The 23,762-nt window shown below is 45.8% G+C and overlaps 1 protein-coding gene across 2 annotated transcripts; it reads left to right on the plus strand.

Annotated features, from left to right (window-relative positions):
* Positions 1 to 702: 702 nt before the first annotated feature.
* RBX1 (ring-box 1) lies at positions 703 to 23,198 on the plus strand. Of its 2 annotated transcripts, XM_054469608.2 has the most exons (5): positions 703 to 2,268; positions 4,366 to 4,444; positions 14,627 to 14,697; positions 18,372 to 18,457; positions 23,010 to 23,198. In XM_054469608.2, exons 1-5 carry the CDS (start codon positions 2,191 to 2,193, stop codon positions 23,020 to 23,022), a joined length of 327 nt encoding a protein of 108 aa, XP_054325583.1. In that variant the 5' UTR covers positions 703 to 2,190; the 3' UTR covers positions 23,023 to 23,198. The 2 variants fall into 2 exon arrangements, with proteins under 2 accessions (XP_054325583.1, XP_054325584.1); XM_054469609.1 differs by lacking the exon at positions 14,627 to 14,697 and having other exon boundaries at positions 2,113 to 2,268.
* Positions 23,199 to 23,762: the final 564 nt, after the last annotated feature.

Genomic DNA, 23,762 nt, shown 5'->3' on the forward strand with positions numbered 1-23,762 from the left:
GTGTATTATTCCCTAACTAGGGGTTTATTTGACTCTGTTATTATGTCTCTTCTGTTTAAAATAGAACCTGGTAAATATCAATACTTTTATTGAATGATGGATAAATATGTCTTCAAGACCTTAATTTACAATGGGTTTCTAGTATTCCTGTCAGGGCCTGTAGGCACACAATAAATTAACAACAGAAATTTTAACATAAAGTCATTAAAACTTTGGCTAAGAAAAACTTTGTAGGGTTCTTGTAGCCCTTTGAGGTCTCATACAATATTTCTTTCCAAGTCTGGATAAAGCTGTGGTGGTGTTTTCCCGGATCTGTTGTTGCTGTTTATCACTAACAAACAAATCGCAATTCTTTCTCTTTTATTATTTTTTTTTTTTGGGAACAGAGTCTTGCTCTGTCACCCAGGCTGGAGTGCAGTGGCTAGATCTCGGCTCACCGCCACCTCCGCCTCCCGGGTTCAAGAGATTCTCCTGCCTCAGCCTCCCCAGTAGCTGGGACTACAGGCGCGTGCCACCACACCCAGCTAATTTTTGTATTTTTAGTAGAGACAGGGTTTCGTCATGTTGGCCAGGCTGGTCTCAAACTCCTGACCTCAGGTGATCCACCCGCCTCAGCCTCCCAAAGTGGCTCCCAGGCGTGAGCCACCGCGCCCAGCCTATTCTTTCTCTTTAGCAATAGAGTCAGCACACACCATTACTCGCCAGTTATCTTTTAAGAGAAAATACAAGGCTTCAAATACACCTGTACGAGATCTAAGAGTGCTCTGGCAGAGTCACACCTCTGCAAGTTTAGAGATGTCAAAGGGAGTCCTGGTCTAGCCAGAAATGGGAGAGTGACACAAAGTACAGGTGCTTGGGTTGGGCGCGATGGCTCACTCCTGTGATCCCAGCACTTTGGGAGGCCGAAGTGGGAGGATCGCTTGGGCCCAGGAGTTCGAGACCAGTCTAGGCAACATAGTGAGACCTTGTCTCTATTTAAAAAAAAAAAAAAAAAGCGGCTCTAGCACTTTGGGAGGCCGAGGCAGGCGGATCACCTGAGGTCAGGAGTTCGAGACCATCCTGGCTAACATGGTGAAACCCCGTTTCTACTAAAAATACAAAAAATTAGCCAGACGTGGTGGCAGGCTAATCCCAGCTACTCGGGAGGCTGAGGCAGGAGAATCGCTTAAACCAGGGAGGCGGAGGTTGCAGTGAGCCGAAATCGCGCCATTACACTCCAGCCTGGGCAACAAGAGTTAAACTCCGTCTCAAAAAAAAAAAAAAAAAAAAGAATGCCTCACAAAAATTCAAGAAATACAGCGACTGCAGATGGGTCGGTTTCACTACAGCACAAGCAGCGGAAAAAGGACCCAGATCGGGGAGAAATCACCCCACAAAGATGACAACTGAGGAATGAGGAGTGGGGACTGACACACGCTACGGTGAAACCTTGCACCACGACCAAAGGCGGTCCTAGGACTGCGACTATGCGGGCGCAGAGGCCACCCCCCAGGCTTGGCGGGTGGGTAAAGTCAGGGCTGGGGGCCTGCTCAGTGTGGCCTTAGGGAGGAACTTCGGGGGCCTCCTCTCTCCCCATCGAACCCCTGAGCAGTTCCCGAACAGAAATCAGAGACCAGACGGCGCCTGGGCCCCAGCCCTCCCACGGGGACTGCACCTTGGGCCTGGCTCGGAGGCGGGTCAGAGTCTGCGAAAGACCAGCGAGGACTCTCGGGTTTCGGGGCGGGCGGCGGGCGCCCACCCCCGCCAGCACCGGGAGCCGCGCGGCGACCGGCGAGCCCGGCAGGCAGGACAGGACTGCGGCGCAGGTCTGGCTCAGGCGGAGGAAGCAGCCGCCGCCCCAGCTGACGGAGTGCGGTCGGGGGCTTCCCAGAGGAGGCGGCAACATCGAGCCCTTTCGAACGTTTCCACCCGGCTAGCTCACGTAGCCTCGGCACGGCCCGGCCCCGCCCCACCCACTCCGGCCACCGCCCCACCCACTCCGGCCACCGCCCCCTCCCCGGCCTACACTTCGCGGGTGGGGCGACCTGCGACAGCCCCTTTAAGAGGCGTGGTCACGTGCTCCGCCCCCACCTCCCCCTCGCGCGCCAGTAAGGGGTGGGGTGCAGGAGGAGGTACCGGGGAGGTGGGGGGAGCGAAGTGTGCGCTGCTGCGCAGACGCGGTGGTCGGACGACAGACCGTGTGTTTCCAAAATGGCGGCAGCGATGGATGTGGATACCCCGAGCGGCACCAACAGCGGCGCGGGCAAGAAGCGCTTTGAAGTGAAAAAGGTTGGGTCTCGCCAGCGCCTTCCTCAGGGAAGCTAGAGAGGCGCGGATCTGGCTGGCAGGCCCGAGGATGGTCGAGGCGCGGAGTAAAGGATTTCATTTCAGGGCGTTCCTGGGACCGGGTACCACGAAAGGAAGCCGGGGGGCGGGTCTTAGAGTTGATCGGCGTGACGGCGGCCCACTGTTGGGGGAAGTGTTGGTTTCGCTCTGAGGCTAAGGGGCCAATCACAGAGCTGCTTATTGAGATACGCGGGGTTGTGACTTGGCGGCGGGAGCCAAGCGCTTGAGCTGTCACTGGAGTGGTTGAGAGGTGGGGGAAGGCCAGGGTGGGGTGGGGTGGGGTGGGGCGGGTGGAATGGGGAGTCCAAGCGAATGCCGCGGTGGAGGATGGGGCAGTGCGGCGAAAGCCTGGAACCTGAGGTCCTACCGCATTGGAGGCCTCTGAGGAGCCCCCTTGGTGATCTTGCTCCGCCCCTTTTTGAAGCTTGGGGTCCTCACTTGGAGGGATCCAGACTTGGTCCTCGCTGAACCGAGGCCTCCATTAACCCCATCTCTGGGCCTCACACCGCCTGGTTAGAGTCTGGAGTGTAATGCTTGGCTCTTCTGAGACGTCTGTTGGCTTTTCACACAACCACCCCACTCTTGGGTTCTCGGTCACGTCCAGAATCTCCCCCTTCCAAAATAATAATAAAAAGCATGGTGGAACCTATTAAGAAAATCCGAGCCCAAATCTTATGGCATTTAGGGAGGGTTGAGTACTAGTCGCGAATGACTTGGTAAGCGTGGGAAAGCAAAAATGGAACGTGTCTTTTTGCATGAAATGCCTTTTAGTGGTTTGCCACAGTTTGGGAGAACAGTGTGGATTCCCACCTAACATGAAAGCTGTTGAAAATGGAGATTCTGAAATAGGGAAGATATTCCTAGAAAATCTGGCTAAACCCTGACAATATCCCTCGTGCTTTTTGGTGTCTCATTGTGGCCACTGCTGCTCAGTTACGGCCAGCAGCCATATTGAGGAATAATAGAAGTAAGGGCTTTTCCTCCAAGTTGAAGCTGTGATGTGAAAAGTGGTGAAGAAGTTACTAGGCACTGAGAATGGGGTTTGAAAGCGATGAAGGTTTGGGAGTATTTGTAATTGAGGAAGCCAGAGTTGAATCAATGAAATGCCACTTTTAGTTAAACTCTTACTGGAATTATTATCTTAATAGAAGAGTCTAAACATATAAAAGTTGCGAATATCAGTTTATTTTATGGTAAGAATCAAAATTCTAGTGAATTGTAGAATTTTTTATGAAGTAATCTAAGATTTAAGTGATGACCTTGTTCTGTGTACTGACACAGGTAGTTAATTATCCAGCTTATCCCACGATTACCCATTTTATGATCCAGTCATTATCTTAGTTCATTCTGTTCCCTAGCTTTCACTTCATTGCTCATGCTTCCAGAGCTGCCTGGTAGAGCAGATACTTATTCAGATTTTGAGCTCTTCTGCAACTGCCACCAAAACCTGCACAGAAATTCAAGTTTGTGCTTTTTTTTTTTTTTTTTTTTTGAGATGGAGTCTTACTCCGTCGCCCAGGCTGGAGTGCAGTGGCACGATCTCGGCTCACTGCAACCTCCATCCCCCAGATTCAAGCGATTCTCCTGCCACAGCTTCCCAAATAGCTGGTATTATAGACACTCGCCACCAGGCCTGGCTAATTTTTGTATTTTTAGTAAAGATGGGGTTTCGCCATGTTGGCCAGGCTGGTCTCGAACTCCTGACCTCAGGTGATCCACCCGCCTCGGCCTCCCAAAATGCTAGGACTATAGGCGTGAGCCACTGCGCCGGCCAGACTAAATTATTTTAAACTATAAGAAACAAATTAAAAGATGACATTAATTTTTGTGTTCATATACTCAGCCTTTTGGAGGAATAGGAGAACATATGTGTAGTCTACTGTTGTCTTTGGTATAATAAGATTAACGTAATATCCAAAAACTTTTGTTTGGTGGTTCCCTGTGGCCAAAGAGATGATAACTGCAGCTGCAGCCTGAAGTCCTAAAGAGTGTGTGTGTGTTATAAGGAGAATGCATTGTTCCCTCTTTTTGTCTTTGCAGTGGAATGCAGTAGCCCTCTGGGCCTGGGATATTGTGGTTGATAACTGTGCCATCTGCAGGAACCACATTATGGATCTTTGTAAGTAATTGGAGGAGGATGGGAGGAAGTTGAGAAGGTTGCAGAGATTGTGGCTATCTTGATGTGACTGATTTTCTTCTTCACAAGGAGATAACAAGCCTACTCTGAGCACTCGGTCTTCTGTATCTAGTCTGTTGGTGTGTTTGAAATAGAGTAGTTTTTTTATGATGTCCTGGAGGCATACGCAGCTCTCAGAATAAATCTACTCAATCTAAAGATGGCAGGGACACATTTAGAATTAATTGTGGACAACAGGCACTGTTGATTTTTCCTGCGTATCTTCCATCTTGTATCTAGACTCAAAGGTAGAAATAGTGAAAGAAGGAAAATAAACTTTGAGCTAAAATATTCTGAGGCCAGGTACAATGGCTCATGCTTGTAATCCCAGCACTTTGGGAGGCCAAGGCGGGCGGATCACTTGAGGCCAGGAGTTGACCAACCTGGCCAACATGGTGAAACCCTGTCTCTACTAAAAATACAAAAATTAGCTGGGCGTACTGGTGCATGTCTGTAATCCCAGCTACTTGGCAGGCTGAGGCAGGAGAATTGCTTGAACCTGGGAGGCGGACGTGGCAGTGAGCCGAGATCACACCACTGCACTACAACCTGGGCAACACAGCAAGACTCAAAGTCTCAAAAAAAAAAAAAAAAAAAAGTCTATCTGAGCTAATTTTTGCTGGTCATTGTTTACGAAGGAAAGAAGCCTAAGGAGTGAGGATTTTGTATGTTAGGCCCAAACATAATAAAAAGGAAATCATTGCCAACATCTAAATAAATAACTAATTGCACTAAAGAAATTTCATTTAAATCTCCACATATTTTATTACATGTAGTGGTCAGCACAGTGATCCGATTATAGTCTTTGATGGACTGATTTCCTGTCCTTGTAGTAGAAGGGACAAGAATGTTGATCACACCAGGAACAGTTGAGGATACTTTTTCATCTGGGAACTAAAATGATTTGTTACTGAGGCCAGAAATGGAGGAAAGAAACTTCAAGTTTCTAGAATTGGAATTATAGGAACTTATTTTTTAGATCACCCACCTGCCTTTACAACTTCGTCTTGAATCACTCCTGCTCACTCTGTTAGTTTATCTGGATACTTTTTTTTTTTTAAACTGACCGCGGTGGCCAAAGCAGCCATGGCCCCTGGCCGGTTTTCCATTTTTTTTCCTTATTCTGAGATGGAGTCGCCCAGGTTGGAGTGCAGTGGCGTGATCTCAGCTCACTGCAACCTCCGCCTCCCGAGTTCAAGTGATTCTCCTGCCTCAGCCTCCTCAATAGCTGGGATTACAGGCGCCTGCCACCACACCCAGCTAATTTTTGTATTTTTAGTAGAGACATGGTTTCACCGTGTTGGCCAGGCTGGTCTCAAACTCCTGACCTCAGGTGATCTGCGCACCTCTGCCTCCCAAAGTGCTGGGATTACAAGCGTGAGCCACCACGCCCGGCCTGCTTTTCCATTCTTAAGTGTCCATGCTCTATTTTAGAGCCCTTACATGGCCTAGTCTTTTTTGCCTAGAATATTCTTCACCTCTTCTCTTCCTTGGTTTTGTCGCACTGTCCAATCTGAATGTAAGCCAATACAAACACATATATAATTTTAAATTTTCTTTTTCCTTTTTTTTTTTTTTGTTTTTTTCAGAGACGGGATCTCGCTTTGTTGCCCAGGCTGGTCTCGAACTGGCTTCAAGTGATCCTCCCACTTTGGCCTTCCAAAATGTTGCAATTATAGGCATGAGCCACTGTGGCTGGCCTGAAATTTTCTAGTACCCACATTCATAAAGTAAAAAGAAAATAAAAAGGTGAAATTAATCCATTTTATTTAACCTTTTATAGCCAAAATAGTTTTATTTCAACATGTAATTGATGTAAAAAAAATGAGATATTTTACATTCTGTCTTTGTACTATCTTTGAAATTCAGTGTGTATTTTAAACTTACAGCACATCTGGATTCAGACTAGCCACATTTCAAGTGCTCAGTAGTCACGTGCTTAATAACTACTTTATTGTGCAATGTAAGACTAACCCGTAGTTGAGCTTTAGATCTTATCTTAAACTTGCTCAGATGTTTTCAACTTGGAAAGCACGAATCAAATATTTTCTGTTGGAAAGCAGTCATGGCTTATACTGGTCATGTATTGCCCTTGGCTTCTTTGAGCTTTGATGCTGTTTATCTCTTTACACTACAGCCAAGGGAGATCAGCACCTACCATAATGTTTAATATAGATGACGTGAACCCATCACAGAAAAACATATGCATGGTTTCAAATGTGTTTGGGTGGGGTCTTTGATTACATGCTTGCCAGTTTCTCGGCCTTGCATTTTCACAAGGAGTTACACCCAGAGAAAATTTTACTTTCTTGGGGCTCTGTTTTGAAAATAGTTAATGATTTTTAATGATTTTATATAACCCTGATTTTTTTTCTCTGTATTTTAAGTCAGTGTATATGTGTCTCTGGATATGAGAGAATGTACTTCTTAAAAGGACCACAGAAGACAGAGGCGATCCATATTCTGTCTTCTCTTAGAGTGAAATGCTTGAGACATCATATTAGGCTTTCAGTGGGATACCTGTTTTGTTTCATAATATATTTTAAATGTCAGATGAAGTAGGATATTGAAATCCTATAACAAAAACTTATGAAAGTATTTTCTAAGTCCTGTCTTTTATTTATCCAATGAATATATCCTGAGCATCCTGGTAGGCACCAGGATAAAACAATGACTGAGATCGGGCAGATCTTTACCTTTTTTTTTTTTTTTTTTTAAGACAGAGTCTCTTGTTTGTCGCTCAGGCTGGAGTTCAAGTGATTCTCCTGCGTCAGCCTCCCGAGTAGCTGGGACTACAGGTGTGGGCCACCTTACCCGGCTAATTTTTTGTATTTTTATGAGAGACAGGGTTTCACCATGTTGGCCAGGCTGATCTCAAACTCCTGACCTCAGGTGATCCGTTCACCTTGGCCTCTCAAACCGCTGGGATTACAGACATGACCCATTCAAACCCCTGGCCTCAAAAAAACCACCCCCCTTGGCCTCCCAAAGTGCCGGGATTATAGGTGTGAGCCACCACGTCCGACCTCAAGTCTTTACCTTTAAGAAACACACTGTTAGGCCAGGCGCGGTGGCTCACGCCTGTAATCCCAGCACTTTGGGAGCCCAAGGCGGGCGGATCACGAGGTCAGGAGATTGAGACTATCCTGGCTAACAAGGTGAAACCCCGTCTCCACTAAAAATACAAAAAATTAGCTGGGTGCGATGGCAGGCGCCTGTAGTCCCAGCTACTTGGGAGGCTGAGGCAGGGGAATGGCGTGAACCCGGGAGGCAGAGGTTGCAGTGAGCCGAGATCGCGCCACTGCACTCCAGCCTGGGTGACAGAATGAGACTCCGTCTCAAAAAAAAAAAAAAAAAAAAAAAGACACTCTTAGGCCGGGCGCGGTGGCTCATGCCTGTAATCCCAGCACTTTGGGAGGCGGAGGCGGGGGGATCATGAGGTCAGGAGATCGAGACCATCCTGGCTAACACAGTGAAACCCCATCTCTACTAAAAATACAAAATTAGCCAGGAGTGGTAGCACGCACCTGTAATCCCAGCTACATGGGAGGCTGAGGCAGGAGAATCTCTTGAACCTGGGAGGCAGAGGTTGCAGTGAGCCGAGATCCTGCCATTGCACTCCATCCTGGACAAAAAGAGCAAAACTCTGTCTCAAAAAAAAAGACACTCTTGGCCAGGTGAGGTGGGTCACACCTGTAAACCCAAGAGTTTGGGTGGCTGAGGCAGACAGATCACTTGAGCCTAGAAGTTCAAGACCAGCCTGGGCAACATGGCGAAACCCTGTCTCTACAAAAAATTAGCCAGGCATGGTGGCTTACGCCTGTGGTCCCAGCTACTTGGGAGGCTGAGGTGGGAAGATCCCTTGAGCCCGGGAGGCAGAGGTGACAGTGAGTCAAGATTTCGCCACTGCACTCCAGCCGAGGTGAGAGAGTGAGACCCTATCTTAAAAAGAGAAACACTGTTTATTTTTTATTTTTATGTATTTTTTTGTTAGAGATAGGGTCTCACTCAAGTGCCCAGGCTGGTGTGCAGTGGCACAGTCATAGCTCACTACAGCCTTGACCTGGGATCAAGCAGTCCTCCTACCTCAGCCTCTAAGTAGCTGGGACCACAGATGTGCACTACCACACCTAGCTAATTTTTTTTTTTTTGGAGGCGGAGTCTCACACTGTCACCCAGCTGGAGTGCAATGGCACGATCTCGGCTCACTGCAGTCTCCACCTTCTGGGTTCAAACGATTCTCCTGCCTCAGCTTCCCAAGTAGCTGGGATTACAGGTACCCGCCACCACACCTGGCTAATTTTTTGTATTTTTAGTAGAAACGGGGTTTCACTATGTTGGCCAGGCTGGTCTTGAGCTCCTGACCTCGTGACCCACCCATCTCGGCCCCCAAAGTGCTGGAATTACAGGTGTGAGCCACCGCATCTGGCTGCTAATTTTTTAATTTTTTATAGAGATTGGGTGTTGCTGTGTTGTCCAGGCTTGTCTTGAACTCCTGGACTCAAGCAATCCTCCTGCCTTGCCCTCCCAAAACACTGAGCTTACAGGTATGAGCCACTGCCCCTGGCCACACACTTTTATTATAGACACTGAGGAGAAGTCTGAGTGTCATAACTTAAAAAAAAAAAAAAAGGATTTATATGGGAAAATAACTTAGCAAGTAAAGAAAAAAAAATGGATTTATCATATTTATAAAGACAATTTTTGTTAAAGATGAAAGTAGGAATCTAGATTTAGCAATGGCTGTATTTTAATAAATCTTGTCTGGCCTTAAATGAGTAATTATATACATAGCTCTAAGTAAATAAGAATGATTATGGCTGTGCCCCAGTCATTCTGAAGACTTCCTCTTTTAAGTCCATATTGATTCTGCATGCCCTCCTGTACCTTTGTATTTATTTTATTTTACATTGTCTCCTTTCTTGGTTGTATTAAGGAGTTGCTGAAAAATCAAATATGCTAGGTTTTATTTTCTCTATTACCTCTGGTAATCTTATTCCTGATGACGGGGAATCTTCATCATCTTAGACCCAGCCTTGGCCTGGAAGATGTTAGTATCTACCTAAAACTACAGATCCATCAGTATTTGGTTTAGTTTGGTTTGGTTTGGTTTGGTTTAGTTTGGTTTGTTTGAGACAGAGTCTTGCTCTGTTGCCTAGGCTGGAGTGCAGTGGCATGATCTCGGCGCACTGCAACCTCTGCCTCCCAGGTTCAAGCTATTCTCCTGCCTCAGCCTCCTGAGCAGCTGGGACTGCAGGTATGCACCAGCATGCCCAGCTAATTTTTGTATTTTTAGTAGAAATGGGGTTTCACCGTGTTGTCCAGTCTGGTCTCTAACTCCTGACCTCGAGTGATCCACCCGGCTCTGCCTCCCAAAGTGCTGGGATTACAGGCGTGAGCCACCACACCCGGCCCCGTCAGTGTTTTGAAAGTGTAATCTGTCTACTCTTGAGATGAAGCCATTGCTTCCTTAACAGTTCTTTGGTGGTACAGCGTTTTTATCAAAGCTTAAAGGTCCCCAAGCTTTATAAATCATGTGATAGGCTTCTGCCTTGGCAGGGGTGTGACATGAACCCGGTATGTGCCACTGTCTACCTGTTCTGGGTTGACAGTGAACAGTTCTTGCCCCTGTTTAAACTAACTGGACTCAACCCCTGTACTTACTCTCTGCAGCAAAAGCTGGAAAACGTTTGTATTGAACACATTTTACACTAATATTTAATCATTTTCCCTGCTATATTCCCTTCTTATTTGGCACTCTAGATTGCAGTAATATCCCTCCTATATATTTTTGTTCTTTCTTAGGAATTTTGTAGTAAAGAATGAATCTGGCCGGGCGTGGTGGCTCACGCCTATAATCCCAGCACTTTGGGAGGGCCAGGGCGCGTGGATTGCGTGAGCTCAAGAGTTCAAGACCAGCCTGGGCAACGTGGGGAAACCCCATCTCTACTAAAAATACAAAAAATTAGCCAGGCATGGTGGTGCATGCCTGTAGTCCCAGCTACTTGGGAGGCTGAGGCGGGAGAATCACTTGAACCCGGGAGACAGAGGTTGCAGTGAGCCAAGATTGCACCAGTGCCCTCCGGCCTGGGGGGACAAAGCTAGACTCTGTCTAAAAAAAAAAAAATGAATCTTGGTCAGATGCAGTGGCTCACGCCTGTAATCTCAGCACCTTGGGAGGCCGAGGCAGGCAGATCACTTGAGGTCAGGAGTTAAAGACCGGCCTGGCCAACATGGTGAAACCCCATCTCTACTAAAAATACAAAAAAATTAGCTTGGTATGGTGGTGCACACCTGTAATCCCTGCTACTTGGGAGGCTGAGGTGGGAGAATAGCTGGAACCCGGGAGGTGGAGTTTGCAGTGTGGAGATTGTGCCACTGCCCTTCAGCCTGGGCAACAGAGCGAGACTCTGTCTAAAAAAAAAAAAAAAAGAATGAATCTGTATTTGTCCCGTATTTCTTCTATTTATAAAAATAGTTTTTGTTTGCTTGTTCAAGTACCAAGAGCCTAATTTGCACTTGGCATAGAAAGACCAGGTCCCTGCTCTGTGGGAGCTTTGAGTTGAGGGGGAAGGAGGGAGGTCAGGTATGTAAAGAGATACTCATAATTGATGTGTTAAGAGTGCCTGAAGGAGAGGAAAATGACTCAGGGTGGAAGAGTCAGGAAAAGCTTCAGTCAAGAAGTAGGGATTTAAGCTGGGTCTTGAAGGGTGGGGAGGACTTGAGAGTGATAGGAGGAGGAGCATGTTCCAGGTATGGCAGGGAGGAAGGAAAGGACTATACCATGAAGGGAGCCTGAAGGATTCTTTAGGTTAGTAGTGCCATGGCCACAGTCAAAAGAAAGACGCAGATCAAATTTAAACGTGATAATGTACCTTCAAACAGTTTTGATTTTCACTTTAATAATTGTGGCTCTTATTTAGCTAATTTTATAATACGCAGTCTTCCTCTAAGTTAGAGGATCCAACTTAAAGGACATCATATTTACTTTTCTCTGCCATTCTTTTAATTATAGTAGTGTATTCCAGTTTCAATAAGTTCTTAAATACACTGCATAGACCCTAGATCCTTTTTTTGTTTGTTTTTAAATGGAGTCTCGCTCTTTCACCCAGGGTAGAGTGCAGTGGCGCGATCTCAGCTCACTGCAACCTCTGCCTCCCAGGTTCCAGCGATTCTCCTGCCTCAGCCTCTCTAGTAGCTGGGATTATAGGCATGCGCCACCCACCACACCCGGCTAATTGTTTGTATTTTTAGAAGAGACAGAGTTTCGCCATGTTGGCCAGGCTGGTCTCGAACTCCTGACCTCAGATGATCCGCCTGCCTCGGCTTCCTAAAGGGCTGGGATTACAGACATGAGCCACCACGCCCGGCTGAGCCACCGTACCTGGCCTTTTTTTTTTTTTTTTTTTGATACAAGGTTTTGCTCTGTCACCTAGGCTGGAGTGCAGTGGTGCGATGATGGTGCACTGCAGCCTCAACTGCCTGTGCTCAAGCCATTCTCCTGCCTCAGCCTCCTTAGTAGCTGGGACCACAGTCATGTGCTACCACACCTGGCTAATTTTTTTATTTCTAGAGATGAGATGTTGCTGTGTTGCCCAGCCTGGTCTTGAACTCGTGGGCTAAAGTGATCCTGCTGCCTTGGCCTCCCAAAGTGCTGGGATTACAGGTGTGAGCGACTGTGCCTGGCCCAATTTTTTATTTTTATTTTATTTTATTATTTTTATTTTTATTTTTTGAGACAGAGTCTCTCTCTGTTACCCAGGCTGGAGCGCAGTGGTGCGATCTCGGCTCACTGCAAGCTCTGCCTCCCGGGTTCACGCCATTCTCCTGCCTCAGCCTCCCGAGTAGCTGGGACTACAGGTGCCCGCCACCACTCCTGGCTAATTTTTTAATATTTTTAGTAGAGACCATGTTAGCCAGGATGGTCTCGATCTCCTGACCTCATGATCCACCCGCCTCAGCCTCCCAAAACGCTGGGATTACAGGCGTGAGCCACTGGGCCTGACCCCAATTCTTTATTTTCATCAGTTGACAAACCAAGTTACTCTGTAGTGTGAATCTGGCTAGCAAAAGTAAGTGCTTTGCTTTCCACGTGTGTGTGTGTGTGTGTGTGTGTGTCTGCCTCCTGGGTTCAAGTGATTCTCCTGCCTCAGCCTCCTGAGTAGCTGGGATTACAGATATCCATCACCATGCCTGGCTAATTTTTGCATTTTTAGTAGAGAGGGGGTTTTGCCATGTTCGCCAGGCTGGTCTCGAACCCTGACATCAAGTGATCCGCCAGCCTCGTCCTTCCAAAGCGTTGGGATTGCAGGCGTGAGCCACTACTCCCAGCCTTTTTTGGTTTGTTTGTTTGTTTGTTTTTTGTTTGTTTGTTTGTTTTTTGAGACAGAGTCTTGCTCTTTTGCCCAGGCTGGAGTACAGTGGTGTGCAACCTCTGCTCACTGCAACCTCTGCCCCTTGGGTTCAAGCAATTCTCCTACCTCAGCTTCCCAAGTAACTGGGATTGCAGACATGTACCACCGTGCCCCGCTAACTTTTGTATTTTTAGTAGAGATTGGGTTTTGCCATGTTGGTCAGGCTGGTCTCAAATTCCTGACTTCAGCCTCTCATAGTGCTGGCATTACAGGTGTGAGCCAACACGCCCAGCCCACTTTCCACATTTTCGAAGAGTGAAAAGAAAAAAGTATTATCATGGTATCTCTTCCCCTAAAACCACACATGCCCATTAACATCAAGTTTTGTTTTTTTTTTAATAGTTTTATTTTTTTATTTTTTATTTTTTTGAGACAGAGTCTCACTGTGTCACCCAGGCTAGAGTGCAGTGGCGCAGTCTTAGCTCACTGCAACCTCGGCCTCCCAGATTCAAGCAATTCTTCTGCCTCAGCCTCCTGAGTAGCTGAGACTACAGGCGCCCACCACCACACACGCCTGGCTAATTTTTTTTTTTTTTTTTTAAGTAGAGACGGGGTTTCGCCATGTTGGCCAGGATGGTCTCAAAGTCCTGACCTCATGATCTGCCTGCCTCGGCCTCCCAAAGTGCTGCGATTACAGGAGTGAGCCATTGCACCTGGCCTACTCCTGGCTAGTTTTTCGTATTTTTAGTAGAGACAGGTTTCACCATGTTGGGTGGGCTAGTCTTGAACCCCTGACCTCGTGATCCGCTTGCCTCAGCCTCCCAAAGTGCTGGGATTACAGGTGTGAGCCACCACGCCCAGCCATAGTTTTACTGTTTTTCATCTGTAGTAGTTTGAAGTAATTCTCCCCTATTAAATAGTTTCTCCTGAAGCTTTTTATTCTTCAGAAGGGAGACTCCATTTAGTTACTATGATCAGAGAAAGCAAATTATGCATTAGTAATTCTTGTTCTTTGAATATTTATCCCCAGTTGTGCTTTACCCATCAGATCTTGATCTCAGTCAAGAACTCATCGCAGGCCGGGTGCGGTGGCTCGCGCCTGTATTCCCAGCACTTTGGGAGGCTGAGGTGGGCAGATCACCTAAGGTCAGGAGTTTGAGACCAGCCTGGCCAACACGGAGAAACCCCATCTCTACTAAAAATACAAAATTAGCCAGGCATGGTGGTGTGCGCCTGTTAATTCCAGCTACTTGGGAGTCTGAGACACGAGAATCACTTGAACTTGGGGGGCGGAGGTTGCAGTGAGCCAAGATTGCACTATTGCACTCCAGCCTGGGCAACAAGAGGGAAACTCCATCTCAAAAGGAAAAAAACTCAGTCTAGGCAACATGGTGAAACCCCATCTCTACAAAAAATACAAACAATTAGCTGGGTGTGGTGGCGCGCACCTGTAGTCCCAGCTACTCAGGAGGCTGAGGGAGAATCACCTAAGCCCAGGAAGTCAAGGCTGCTGTGAGCCATCCTCATGCCACTGCACTGTAGCCTGGGCAACGGGAGTGAGATGTGCATTTCCCATTTGTTACTCTTTTTAAACAAGGATAGGAAATTGTCAGAAAGCATACTGTTATCTCTGTCTTCTCTGTTCTTCCTTTCCCATATTCATTAAAAAACAATTATGGCTAATTAACCACTTGCGAATTGTTTTGGCTGCTATAGAGTGAAACGTTGCTGCCCCCAAGGTCCAGTGATCCTGTTGCTCCTGTTTCCACAGGCATAGAATGTCAAGCTAACCAGGCGTCCGCTACTTCAGAAGAGTGTACTGTCGCGTGGGGAGTCTGTAACGTAAGGAAGCATCTTTCCCTGTCAGCATGGCTTGTAAACATATTTCTACTTTTCCTGCTTTGCTAGTCTTGAAAATAACTAGGGAAAAAAATGACTAGTCCACCTTTCTCCCAAAAGGTATACAAATAGTAAAAAAGATTTTAAATCATAATACTATTCACCTGTTACAGGGTAAAAATTACAGTTACTGCAAAGAGGCACTTATTTGTCTTAATTATAAAGTGGACCCAGTTTTGTTAACAGTATTTTGGGGCTTCCTCTGTGGGAATTGCCTTCAAAACCTACGTGCACCCTTTGGAATATTCTCTTGGTAGAACTTTGTACCTTTGAAACAGACTTTCTTAAAGACCAGGTGTCTAATGGAACTAAGTTTGATGAGTAAATTGAGCGTTCAAGTCTCTGTGTATGTGTGTTTTAAGTGTGGCATATGTACTGAGATAGGATTTTTGTTTAACATGGCTTATGCCGGAAATGTTTTATGTAGCTTTATTGGACTGAATGGCCTTCCAAGAGTGTGACAGCTGTGAAGGATAACAAAGATCAAATATGTTATTTCTAGCATGTGTTAAAAATTCATTCTTTAAGCGGTAAAGTCCCAGTCACATGAGCTAAAATTGTCTTGTCAGGGCCTCCTGTGTCATGGGGACAGAATACCCACAGTTCCCAGCATGACACAGGGATAAGAGATTCTAGAGTCAGACCACCATTGCCTGTCTTTGTGACTTACTTGCTAAGTGATGTTAGGCAAGGCGTTTAACATCTCTAATCCTGGGTTCCCTCATGTAAAATGCGGCTGATAGCGGACCACATAAAATTGTAATCAGGATTAGATGATTTACGTTAAAATGTGATTAAACAACTCCCGGCACATAGTAAGCACAAGTGCTTGTTAAAAAAAATCTAAATAGGCCAGGTGCGGTGGCTCACACCTGTAATCCCAGCACTTTGGGAGGTTGAGGCGGGTGAATCATGAGGTCAGGCGATCGAGACCATCCTGGCTAACACGGTGAAACCCCGTCTCTACTAAAAATACAAAAAATTAACCAGGTGTGGTGGCAGGCACCTGTAGTCCCAGCTACTCGGGAGGCTGAGGCAGGAGAATGGTGTGAACCTGGGAGGCGGAGTTTGTAGTGAGCCGAGACCACACCACTGCACTCCAGCCTGGGCGACGAAGTGAGACTCCATCTCAAAAAAAAAAAAAAAACTAAATAAATACAAATTTGAGGTAGAGGTGTTACTGTGTAGATGGTGTTCGCAGTAGTTTTTCCTGTTGGCTTGCAACTCTTTTTCCTACCTACACTGGGTTTTTGTTGTTGTTGTTGTTGTTGTTGTTGTTGTTTTTGACATGGAGTCTCACTATGTGGCCCAGGCTGGAGCGCAGTGACACGATCCCGGCTTACTGCAACCTTTACCTCCTGGGTTCAAGTGATTCTCCTGCTTCAGCCTTCTGAGTAGCTGGGATTACAGGTGTGTACCACCACATCCTGCTAATTTTTGTATTTTTAGTAGAGATGGGGTTTCGCCATGTTGGCCAGGCTGGTCTTGAACTCCTGACCTTGGGGCGATCTGCCAGCCTCGGCCTCCCAAAGTGCTGGGATTACAGGCATGAGCCACCGTGCCCAGCCCCTACCCACACTTTCTGGTACACCTTCTTCCATCTCTGTTGGGACCCTTGGCCAGGCTTATAGTAGACCACGTTGGCCATGGGGGAGCTTTAATCGTTTATGGGGATAAAGGAAGTATATTGGGCTCTTTGCCCTCTCTGGCGTACAGACATATACTAAGAACCATGTTCCTTTATGTGGAAAGAAAAGAGAGTGAACATCCCCTTAAATTTGGCTAAGGAGAGATTCTCTCAGAGAGCCTGCCGTAGAAGAGAGCCAGCATGGTGTGGCAGAAGCCTCTGGATTAGTCCTGGGTTCTAGTTCTGGGTCTTCTACAAACCAGCTCCATGAATTAGGCAAGTCACTTGTCTGGGTTTCGGTTTCCTGTCTGTAAAATGAAGATAAAAATATCTGTCATGCTTGCCTGCCAGGGTTGATGTGAGGCCTCAAATGAGGTAATACATGTCAACATCTTCTGTAAACTGTCAAGTACTATAAATTTATCTTCTGTAAATTGTACTTTGACCACTAAATATATCCATTAATACATCTTAGTAAATGTTCAGGGGTGCTGTCACCTCCCTGACACCTCATTTACAGCCCCCTTTTCCCCAGCGCTTGGTATTCTCTGACTTAGTTGGGCTATACCAGGACACTGTACTGCTGCAAAGTGCTCAGTGTGTGAGGTGGGAGAGGGAGAAGCTGTTGAATACCCTTCGGTGAGCCCGACCCCAACACCTGGTGGTTAAGAAAAATGTCTCTGTTTCTGCCTTTTGGAAATTTTGCTTTTTCTCTTTTTCACAGTGAGTTATACAAGAGTCAGCAGAAAAGGGATCTTCCAAAAGGCTGTCACTCTAGGAGAATATTTGTCCTCTTGGGTATCCCTAGTGTACTAGCTGTGGATTCCGCTCTTAATTACTGAATTATATTTTTGTCTTTGTCAAAAGACATTTCACAAGATAATAATCCATATTATATAATCCCTTAAGTTCCATACATACTTTGGGAGACGTACTGACCAGATTTCAGTTGTTATTAAATGAAGCTTGTAAAGCTTTTGTTGTTTTGTTAGGGTGAGTATTTCTCTCCGTGCCCCACCACAGTGCACCAATCACAGATGAAATGAAGGAAGCACTTGCTGCGTCTGTCCTAATACGCACATGAGCAGGGGGAGAAGTGCTCATTGCAGAGGCATTGTGATTAGCATCTGCGTGTCATGAGCCCACACCAAAAAACTGCACGCAGATTGTCCTTTTCCCAAATCTAAGCAGACTTCTAGCTCCCTGTCAGTTACCAGTGTTCTTGGTACTCTTGTCTTTTTACTTCTTGTCTTGATTACGAAATAAGCCTTTTGATGCTCTTTAGGCTGCTTGTGTGCCGTTTGTCCCTCATAAGAATACTTCCTTTTACCCCAATTTTCTTTTATCTCATTCCCTAAGACAAAGTCCCTCACCCATTAAAGGCACGTGAAGTACTGAGCTCTTGTAATACCAATATGTCTGTGAATAAATCTAGAAATGAAGTTTCTTTGACCAGAGCTGAGCTGGGTGTGGGGAGGTTGGGGAAGTGCCCGTCTCAGTTCTGGGTGAATGGCAGTGACCATGCACTTCTCTACCAAGGGCTGAGGAGAAGGCTCTGCTCCTACAGGTCGCATTCTCCAGGGGCAGGAGGGTGGGAGGGAAGCTAGAGACCAGGAATGGGGATATTTGAAATCTGCATCGATCAGGGGCCTCCTTTCCCAAAGAAAGTGGAAGTATCCCCTTAGAGGCTGAATGGGACCAAGGAGCCACATTCCATGTTCTCTTAAATAGAAGAGAGCTCAGTGCTAGCACATACTCCTGTGCTTCCTGAATGATTTCCTTTAGTAGTAATGACATTTCTAACAAATGCTTTGTTGGAAATATCCTTGCATCTAACCAATAATCAGTTGTTGAACTTTGCCTCTCGTTGTCTCCTTTTCTTTTCTTGCCCACTATATGTCACCCATGCCACTACCCTGTGGGACCTGTTGTCGCTCGATGTCTGAGCCTGCACAGAGTTATTTTTAATAAAATATATGTTTTCTTTCAGCATGCTTTTCACTTCCACTGCATCTCTCGCTGGCTCAAAACACGACAGGTGTGTCCATTGGACAACAGAGAGTGGGAATTCCAAAAGTAGGTATCTTTGGTTGTTTTGACGGGGCTTTTTGACTTGCCTCAGGCTGAAAGGAGCGTGGTCTTGGGGGATGCAGACATGATACATGCCTTGTTTTTTTTAAAACTAGTTTTTGGTTACTTAAGCTAGGACTTATCTTTATGGAAAATGCAAAAAGGATTAGCCAACATTAGACATTTGCAGCCTAGGGTTTCCCAACCTTTTTTTTTTTTTTTGAGACAGAGTCTCGCTCTGTTGCCCAGGCTGGAGTGCAGTGGTACTATCTTGGCTCACTGCAACCTCCACCTCCCAGATTCAAGCGATCCTCCCACCTCAGCCTAGCAAGTAGCTGGGATTACAAGTGTGTGCCACCATGCACAGCTAATTTTTGTATTTTTTGTAGAGATTGGGTTTCACCGGTGTTGGCCAGGCTGGTCTTGAACTCCTGATCTCAAGTGATCTGCCTGCCTCGGTCTCCCAAAGTGCTGGGATTACAGGTGTGAGCCACCATGCCCGGCAGGTTTCCCAACCTTTTAAGGTCTGTGAAAGTAGAAAATGTGATAATCTATGAACTCTTAAATATTTCCAGAATTACATCCTAATGAGGCTCCATGGACTACCTAATGTCAGGTAGCTTTGGGCTAGACTTGTATCCACTTACCATATTTCACTGGTTTATCTCACACTGATTAATTCTGATACAGCATTTATGGCTATCCTGATCAGATTTTATTGTTATATAAATAAAACATGAGCTGGTAAATTTTTAAAAATTTAAATGGTTGAAAGGGTATACCACAAAATATGAATTTCCCACTGTAGGCCCCTGCTCTGGCTTGCTGGAGCTAGCCATCAGCGACAGGACAGCTTCTTAGGAGATTTTCTGACTATCTCTTATATGTCCCAGTATTTACATGGTTGTGTGTATATATATATTTTTGTTAACACAAATGTGAGTATCATATACAGTAATTCACTTTTTTTTTTCATTTTGTACATTTTGGAGATTTTCCCTTTCCACAAATAACAAACTACCTCATTTCTAATGGTTGCAGAGTATTTCTTTATGTAAATGTACCTTAACTTTTTTCTTTTTTTATTTGTTTGCATGTTTTTAACATTTTTTATATTTTTTAAAAAGTCAGTCCCTGGCCAGGTACGGTGCCTCACGCCCGTAATCCCAGCACTTTGGGAGGCTGAGGCGGGTGGATCACCTGAGCTTGGGTGTTCAAGACCAGCCTGGCCAACATGGAGAAACCCCGTCTCTACTAAAAATACAAAATTAGCTGCGCATGGGGGCACATACCTGTAAACCCAGCTACTTGAGAGGCTGAGACAGGAGAATCGCTTGAACCCAGGAGGCGGAGGTTGCGGTGGGCTGAGATCGCACCATCGCACTCCAACAGGAGCGAAACTCCATCTCAAAAAACAAAAAAGTCAGTCCCTATTGGTGGACATTTGCGTTTCCAGTTTTTCACTGATGCAAGCAATGTGAAGGGAGAAACATCCTTATACATAAAGCTTTGTGTAAATGTGTAGCTGTATCTGGAGCAGTAATTCCTAGAAGAGGAATTTATGGGTAAAGAGTATGGCTGGGCTTGGTGGCTCACATCTGTAATCCCAACACTTTAGGAGGCCAAGGTGGGCAGATTGCTTGAGTCCACTAGTTCGAGACCAGCCTGGCAACATGTTGAAACCCCATCTCTACCAAAAAATAGTAAATTAGGCGGTGCCTGATGGCTCATGCCTGTAATCCCAGCACTTTGGCAGGTCGAGGCAGGTGGATCATTTGAGGTCAGGAGTTTGAGACCAGCCTGGCCCACGTGGTGAAACCCCGTCTCTACTTTAAAAAATACAAAAATTAGCTGGGCGGTAGTGGTGCATGCCTGGAATCCCAGTTACTCGGGAGGCTGAGGCAGGAGAATCACTTGAGCCTGGGAGACAGAGGTTGCAGTGAGCAGAGATCATGCCACTGCACTCCAGTCTAAATGACAGAGTGAGACCCTGTCAAAAAAAAAAAAAGAAAATTAGCTGAATGTGGTGCCATGCACTTGTAGTCCCAGCTACTCTGGAGGCTGAGGTGGGAGGATGGCTTGAGCCCAGGAGGCGGAGGTTGCAGTGAGCTGAGATCATGCCACTGCACTCCAGCCTAGGTAATAGAGCCAATTAAAAAAAAAAGGCCAGGCGCAGTTGCCCGTAATCCTAGCACTTTAGGAGGCTGAGGCGGGTGGATCACCTGAGGTCAGGAGTTCAAGACCAGCCTGGCCAACATGGTGAAACCCCCTCTCTAGTAAAAATACAAAAATTAGCCGGGCATGGTGGTGCCTATAATCCCAGCTACTCAGGAGGCTGAGGCAGGAGAATCATCGCTTGAACCCGGGGGCCCAGAGGTTGCAGTGAGCTGAGATCGCGCCACTTCAGCCGGGGCAAAAGAGCAAAACTTCGTCTCAAAAAAAAAAAAAAAAAAAGAATGTATATTTTTGTTTTTGATAAATAGTGTCAGGTTTTCCATTCCTAAGAATACACACTAATTTATACTCCCTCCAAACAGTGAAGCAGAACTCCCCTTTCTTCATTTCCTGCCAGTGCTTGATTATACAGTTTTTCCATCTTAGCCACTCTGATAGGTGGCAATCAGTATTGGATTTTCATTTTTGAATTTTCAGTAAGGTTGGGCAATTGTTCATGTTTTTATATCTCTTACGCTTTTCTGTGAACCGCTGTGTTCTTCCTGCACGGTGCTTTCTTTTGAATTATTGGTCATTTTCTTTACTGAATTTTTTTATGGGAAAGGAGTTTTTTAAGTATGTCTTTATTAGGCTATTCTTGGTTTAAAAAACAAAAAAATAGGATTCTTTTGTTTGTGAAATGTTTAGAAATCCATTATTGGTGCAGTGATTTTGCCTTTGAAGTCAATAATTTATTTTGGTAAAACATTTGGAAGTCTTATCAATGCGTATTCAGTTTTTAAGAAACCTGCCAAATACTCAGGATCTGAGTGGTACTGTTGGGCTCCCTTCAGCAAAATGTATGCTAAGTACCGTGTAAAATATAAAAACGTTTGAGATGGTCCTCCTTGCCCTTGGAGCTTGCATTCTACAGGGAACCATAACAGGAATACATGTCAGGGCAGAGGACGTTTCTAAGTTTTCAGGGGGCCTTTGTAATTGGCTCTGCCCTACAGCAGGCTCAAGGTTCCATTTTAGACCAGAATGGTCTCGTTTTGCTGGTACATGTGCCCAGGGCTAAATCTAAGAATTGCGGGGGTATGACGAATTCCTTTCCTGGGGCTTTGACTCTGCCACTCTAACTGGTGACTTTCCCAGGTGGTAGTTATCAGTGCATTGGGAAAACAAATTCTTCAGCTTTCTTTAATCTGATAGGATTGTTCTACAGCCCATCTCACATGCTAGAGCCTAACCTATGTGGAATTTGGCACAACAGCCTTTTTAAAGACAATATTCAAGTAGATTTCTTATGAGAAGCTGTGATCCAGAGTTCAGTGCCCTAGTTTCTATCCATATAACAAATTATTTTAATCAGGTTAACTGCCTAAAAAGATCCAGGACAAAAGATAATAATGAGGGATCTTGTGTTCAAGAAATCTGTTTATATGGGGAAGAAATTCCTTGGCCTTGTTTATTTATTTTTATTTATACATATATTTTTTGAGACAGAGTCTCACTGTGTCGCCTAGGCTGGAGTGCAGTAGTGTGATCTCGCTTCACTGCAACCTCCAACTCCCGGGTTGAAGCAGTTCTCCTGCCTCAGTCTCCTGAGTAGCTGGGATTACAGGCACCTGCCACCATGCCCTGCTAATTTTTGTATTTTTAGTAGAGACGGGGTTTCACCATGTTGGCCAGGCTGGTTTTGAACTCCTGACCTCAGGTGATCTGCCCACCTCAGCCTCCCAAAGTGCCGGGATTACAGGGGTGAGCCACTGCACCCGGCCCCTTGTTAATTTTTATAATCTTCTTAGAGCCAAATTTTGGTTTCTGGGGAAAACATAAACCTCCAAAATCCACGCCTAGCTTCTCTTCTCTTTGTATAGAGCTGAATGTAATCAGAGTTGTAATTGGAGCTGATGACAGATTTTGAAATTGAAGGCTGATCAATTGCTATTCTCATTATTAGCTTTACCCTAAACATGCCTGAGTACTGGAGTTCAGGTGAAAATAGGCCGCCATGATCAGGGCAGCCCGAAAATTCAAACTGTCTGAGCCCCTGCTGGGAGTGAGCAGGTGGAGCTCCCTTTCACAACCACCAATGACTTTTCCCTCTCACCTCCCTAATACCACCAGGCAGCTACTGGCACCTGTCAGGTGGGCATGGTTGAGTCAGAGGGAGAGCCTGTCCCTAAGAGGGGGCAGTAGGCAAGAAGTCCTTTAGGATGGGGAGGGGAAAGGGGAATCACAGTGACAGCCAAGCTAGTGTCAGTGTCGTCACCCAATCCTGGAGCACACTGTGATCACTTAGGTTCTCACTAAAGTTGCTCATGTGTTTAAGCAGGTTTTATGTCTCAAACAGGAAATTACCATGGAATTAATCAGAGTAATTTGCTTTGTCTTTCAGGTATGGGCACTAGGAAAAGACTTCTTCCATCAAGCTTAATTGTTTTGTTATTCATTTAATGACTTTCCCTGCTGTTACCTAATTACAAATTGGATGGAACTGTGTTTTTTTCTGCTTTGTTTTTTCAGTTTGCTGTTTCTGTAGCCATATTGTATTCTGTGTCAAATAAAGTCCATTTGGATTCTAGAACGGATGCTCTCTCTTGTGTATGTGAACAAAGTGAACATAAATGAAGAGTCTCCCCTTCCAAGGCTGAAAACTCAGCTTTCGAAAGTGAAATGTTTGTTCATCGGGGCCAGAGCAGGGTTGTCCTCTGAGCGCATCACTTAGTCACAAGGAACCCGACAGCTCAAGGCAGAGTGTGGATCACCGGCACCCGAAAACAGCAGTCAGCCCTTCTTTCTCCTGTGTGACAGCAGTGGGCAGCCGAAAGAGGGAAGAATGTGGGATTCAGTCGTCAAACCCAGTTCTGAGTCCTGGTTCCACAGCTTGGTTACTGATGGCAATCTTGGCAAAGTTGCCTCTCTACTCCGAACTTTCCTCCTCTGTACTGTGACAGGCTTCTGAGGACTAAGTGGCATCATGTGGGCACAGAGAGAAGCTTTGTAAAATGTAAAACCACTATACAAATGTGACCTTTGGTTGTGTATGACAGCAGTCCCCAACCTTTTGGCCACCAGGGATTGGTTTCATGGAAAACAATTTTTCCATGGACCGGGGGTGGGGCAGGGGTGTGCTTGGGGATGGTTTTGG

Source organism: Pongo pygmaeus, chromosome 23, assembly GCF_028885625.2.
Source record: "Pongo pygmaeus isolate AG05252 chromosome 23, NHGRI_mPonPyg2-v2.0_pri, whole genome shotgun sequence".
NCBI lineage: Eukaryota > Metazoa > Chordata > Mammalia > Primates > Hominidae > Pongo > Pongo pygmaeus.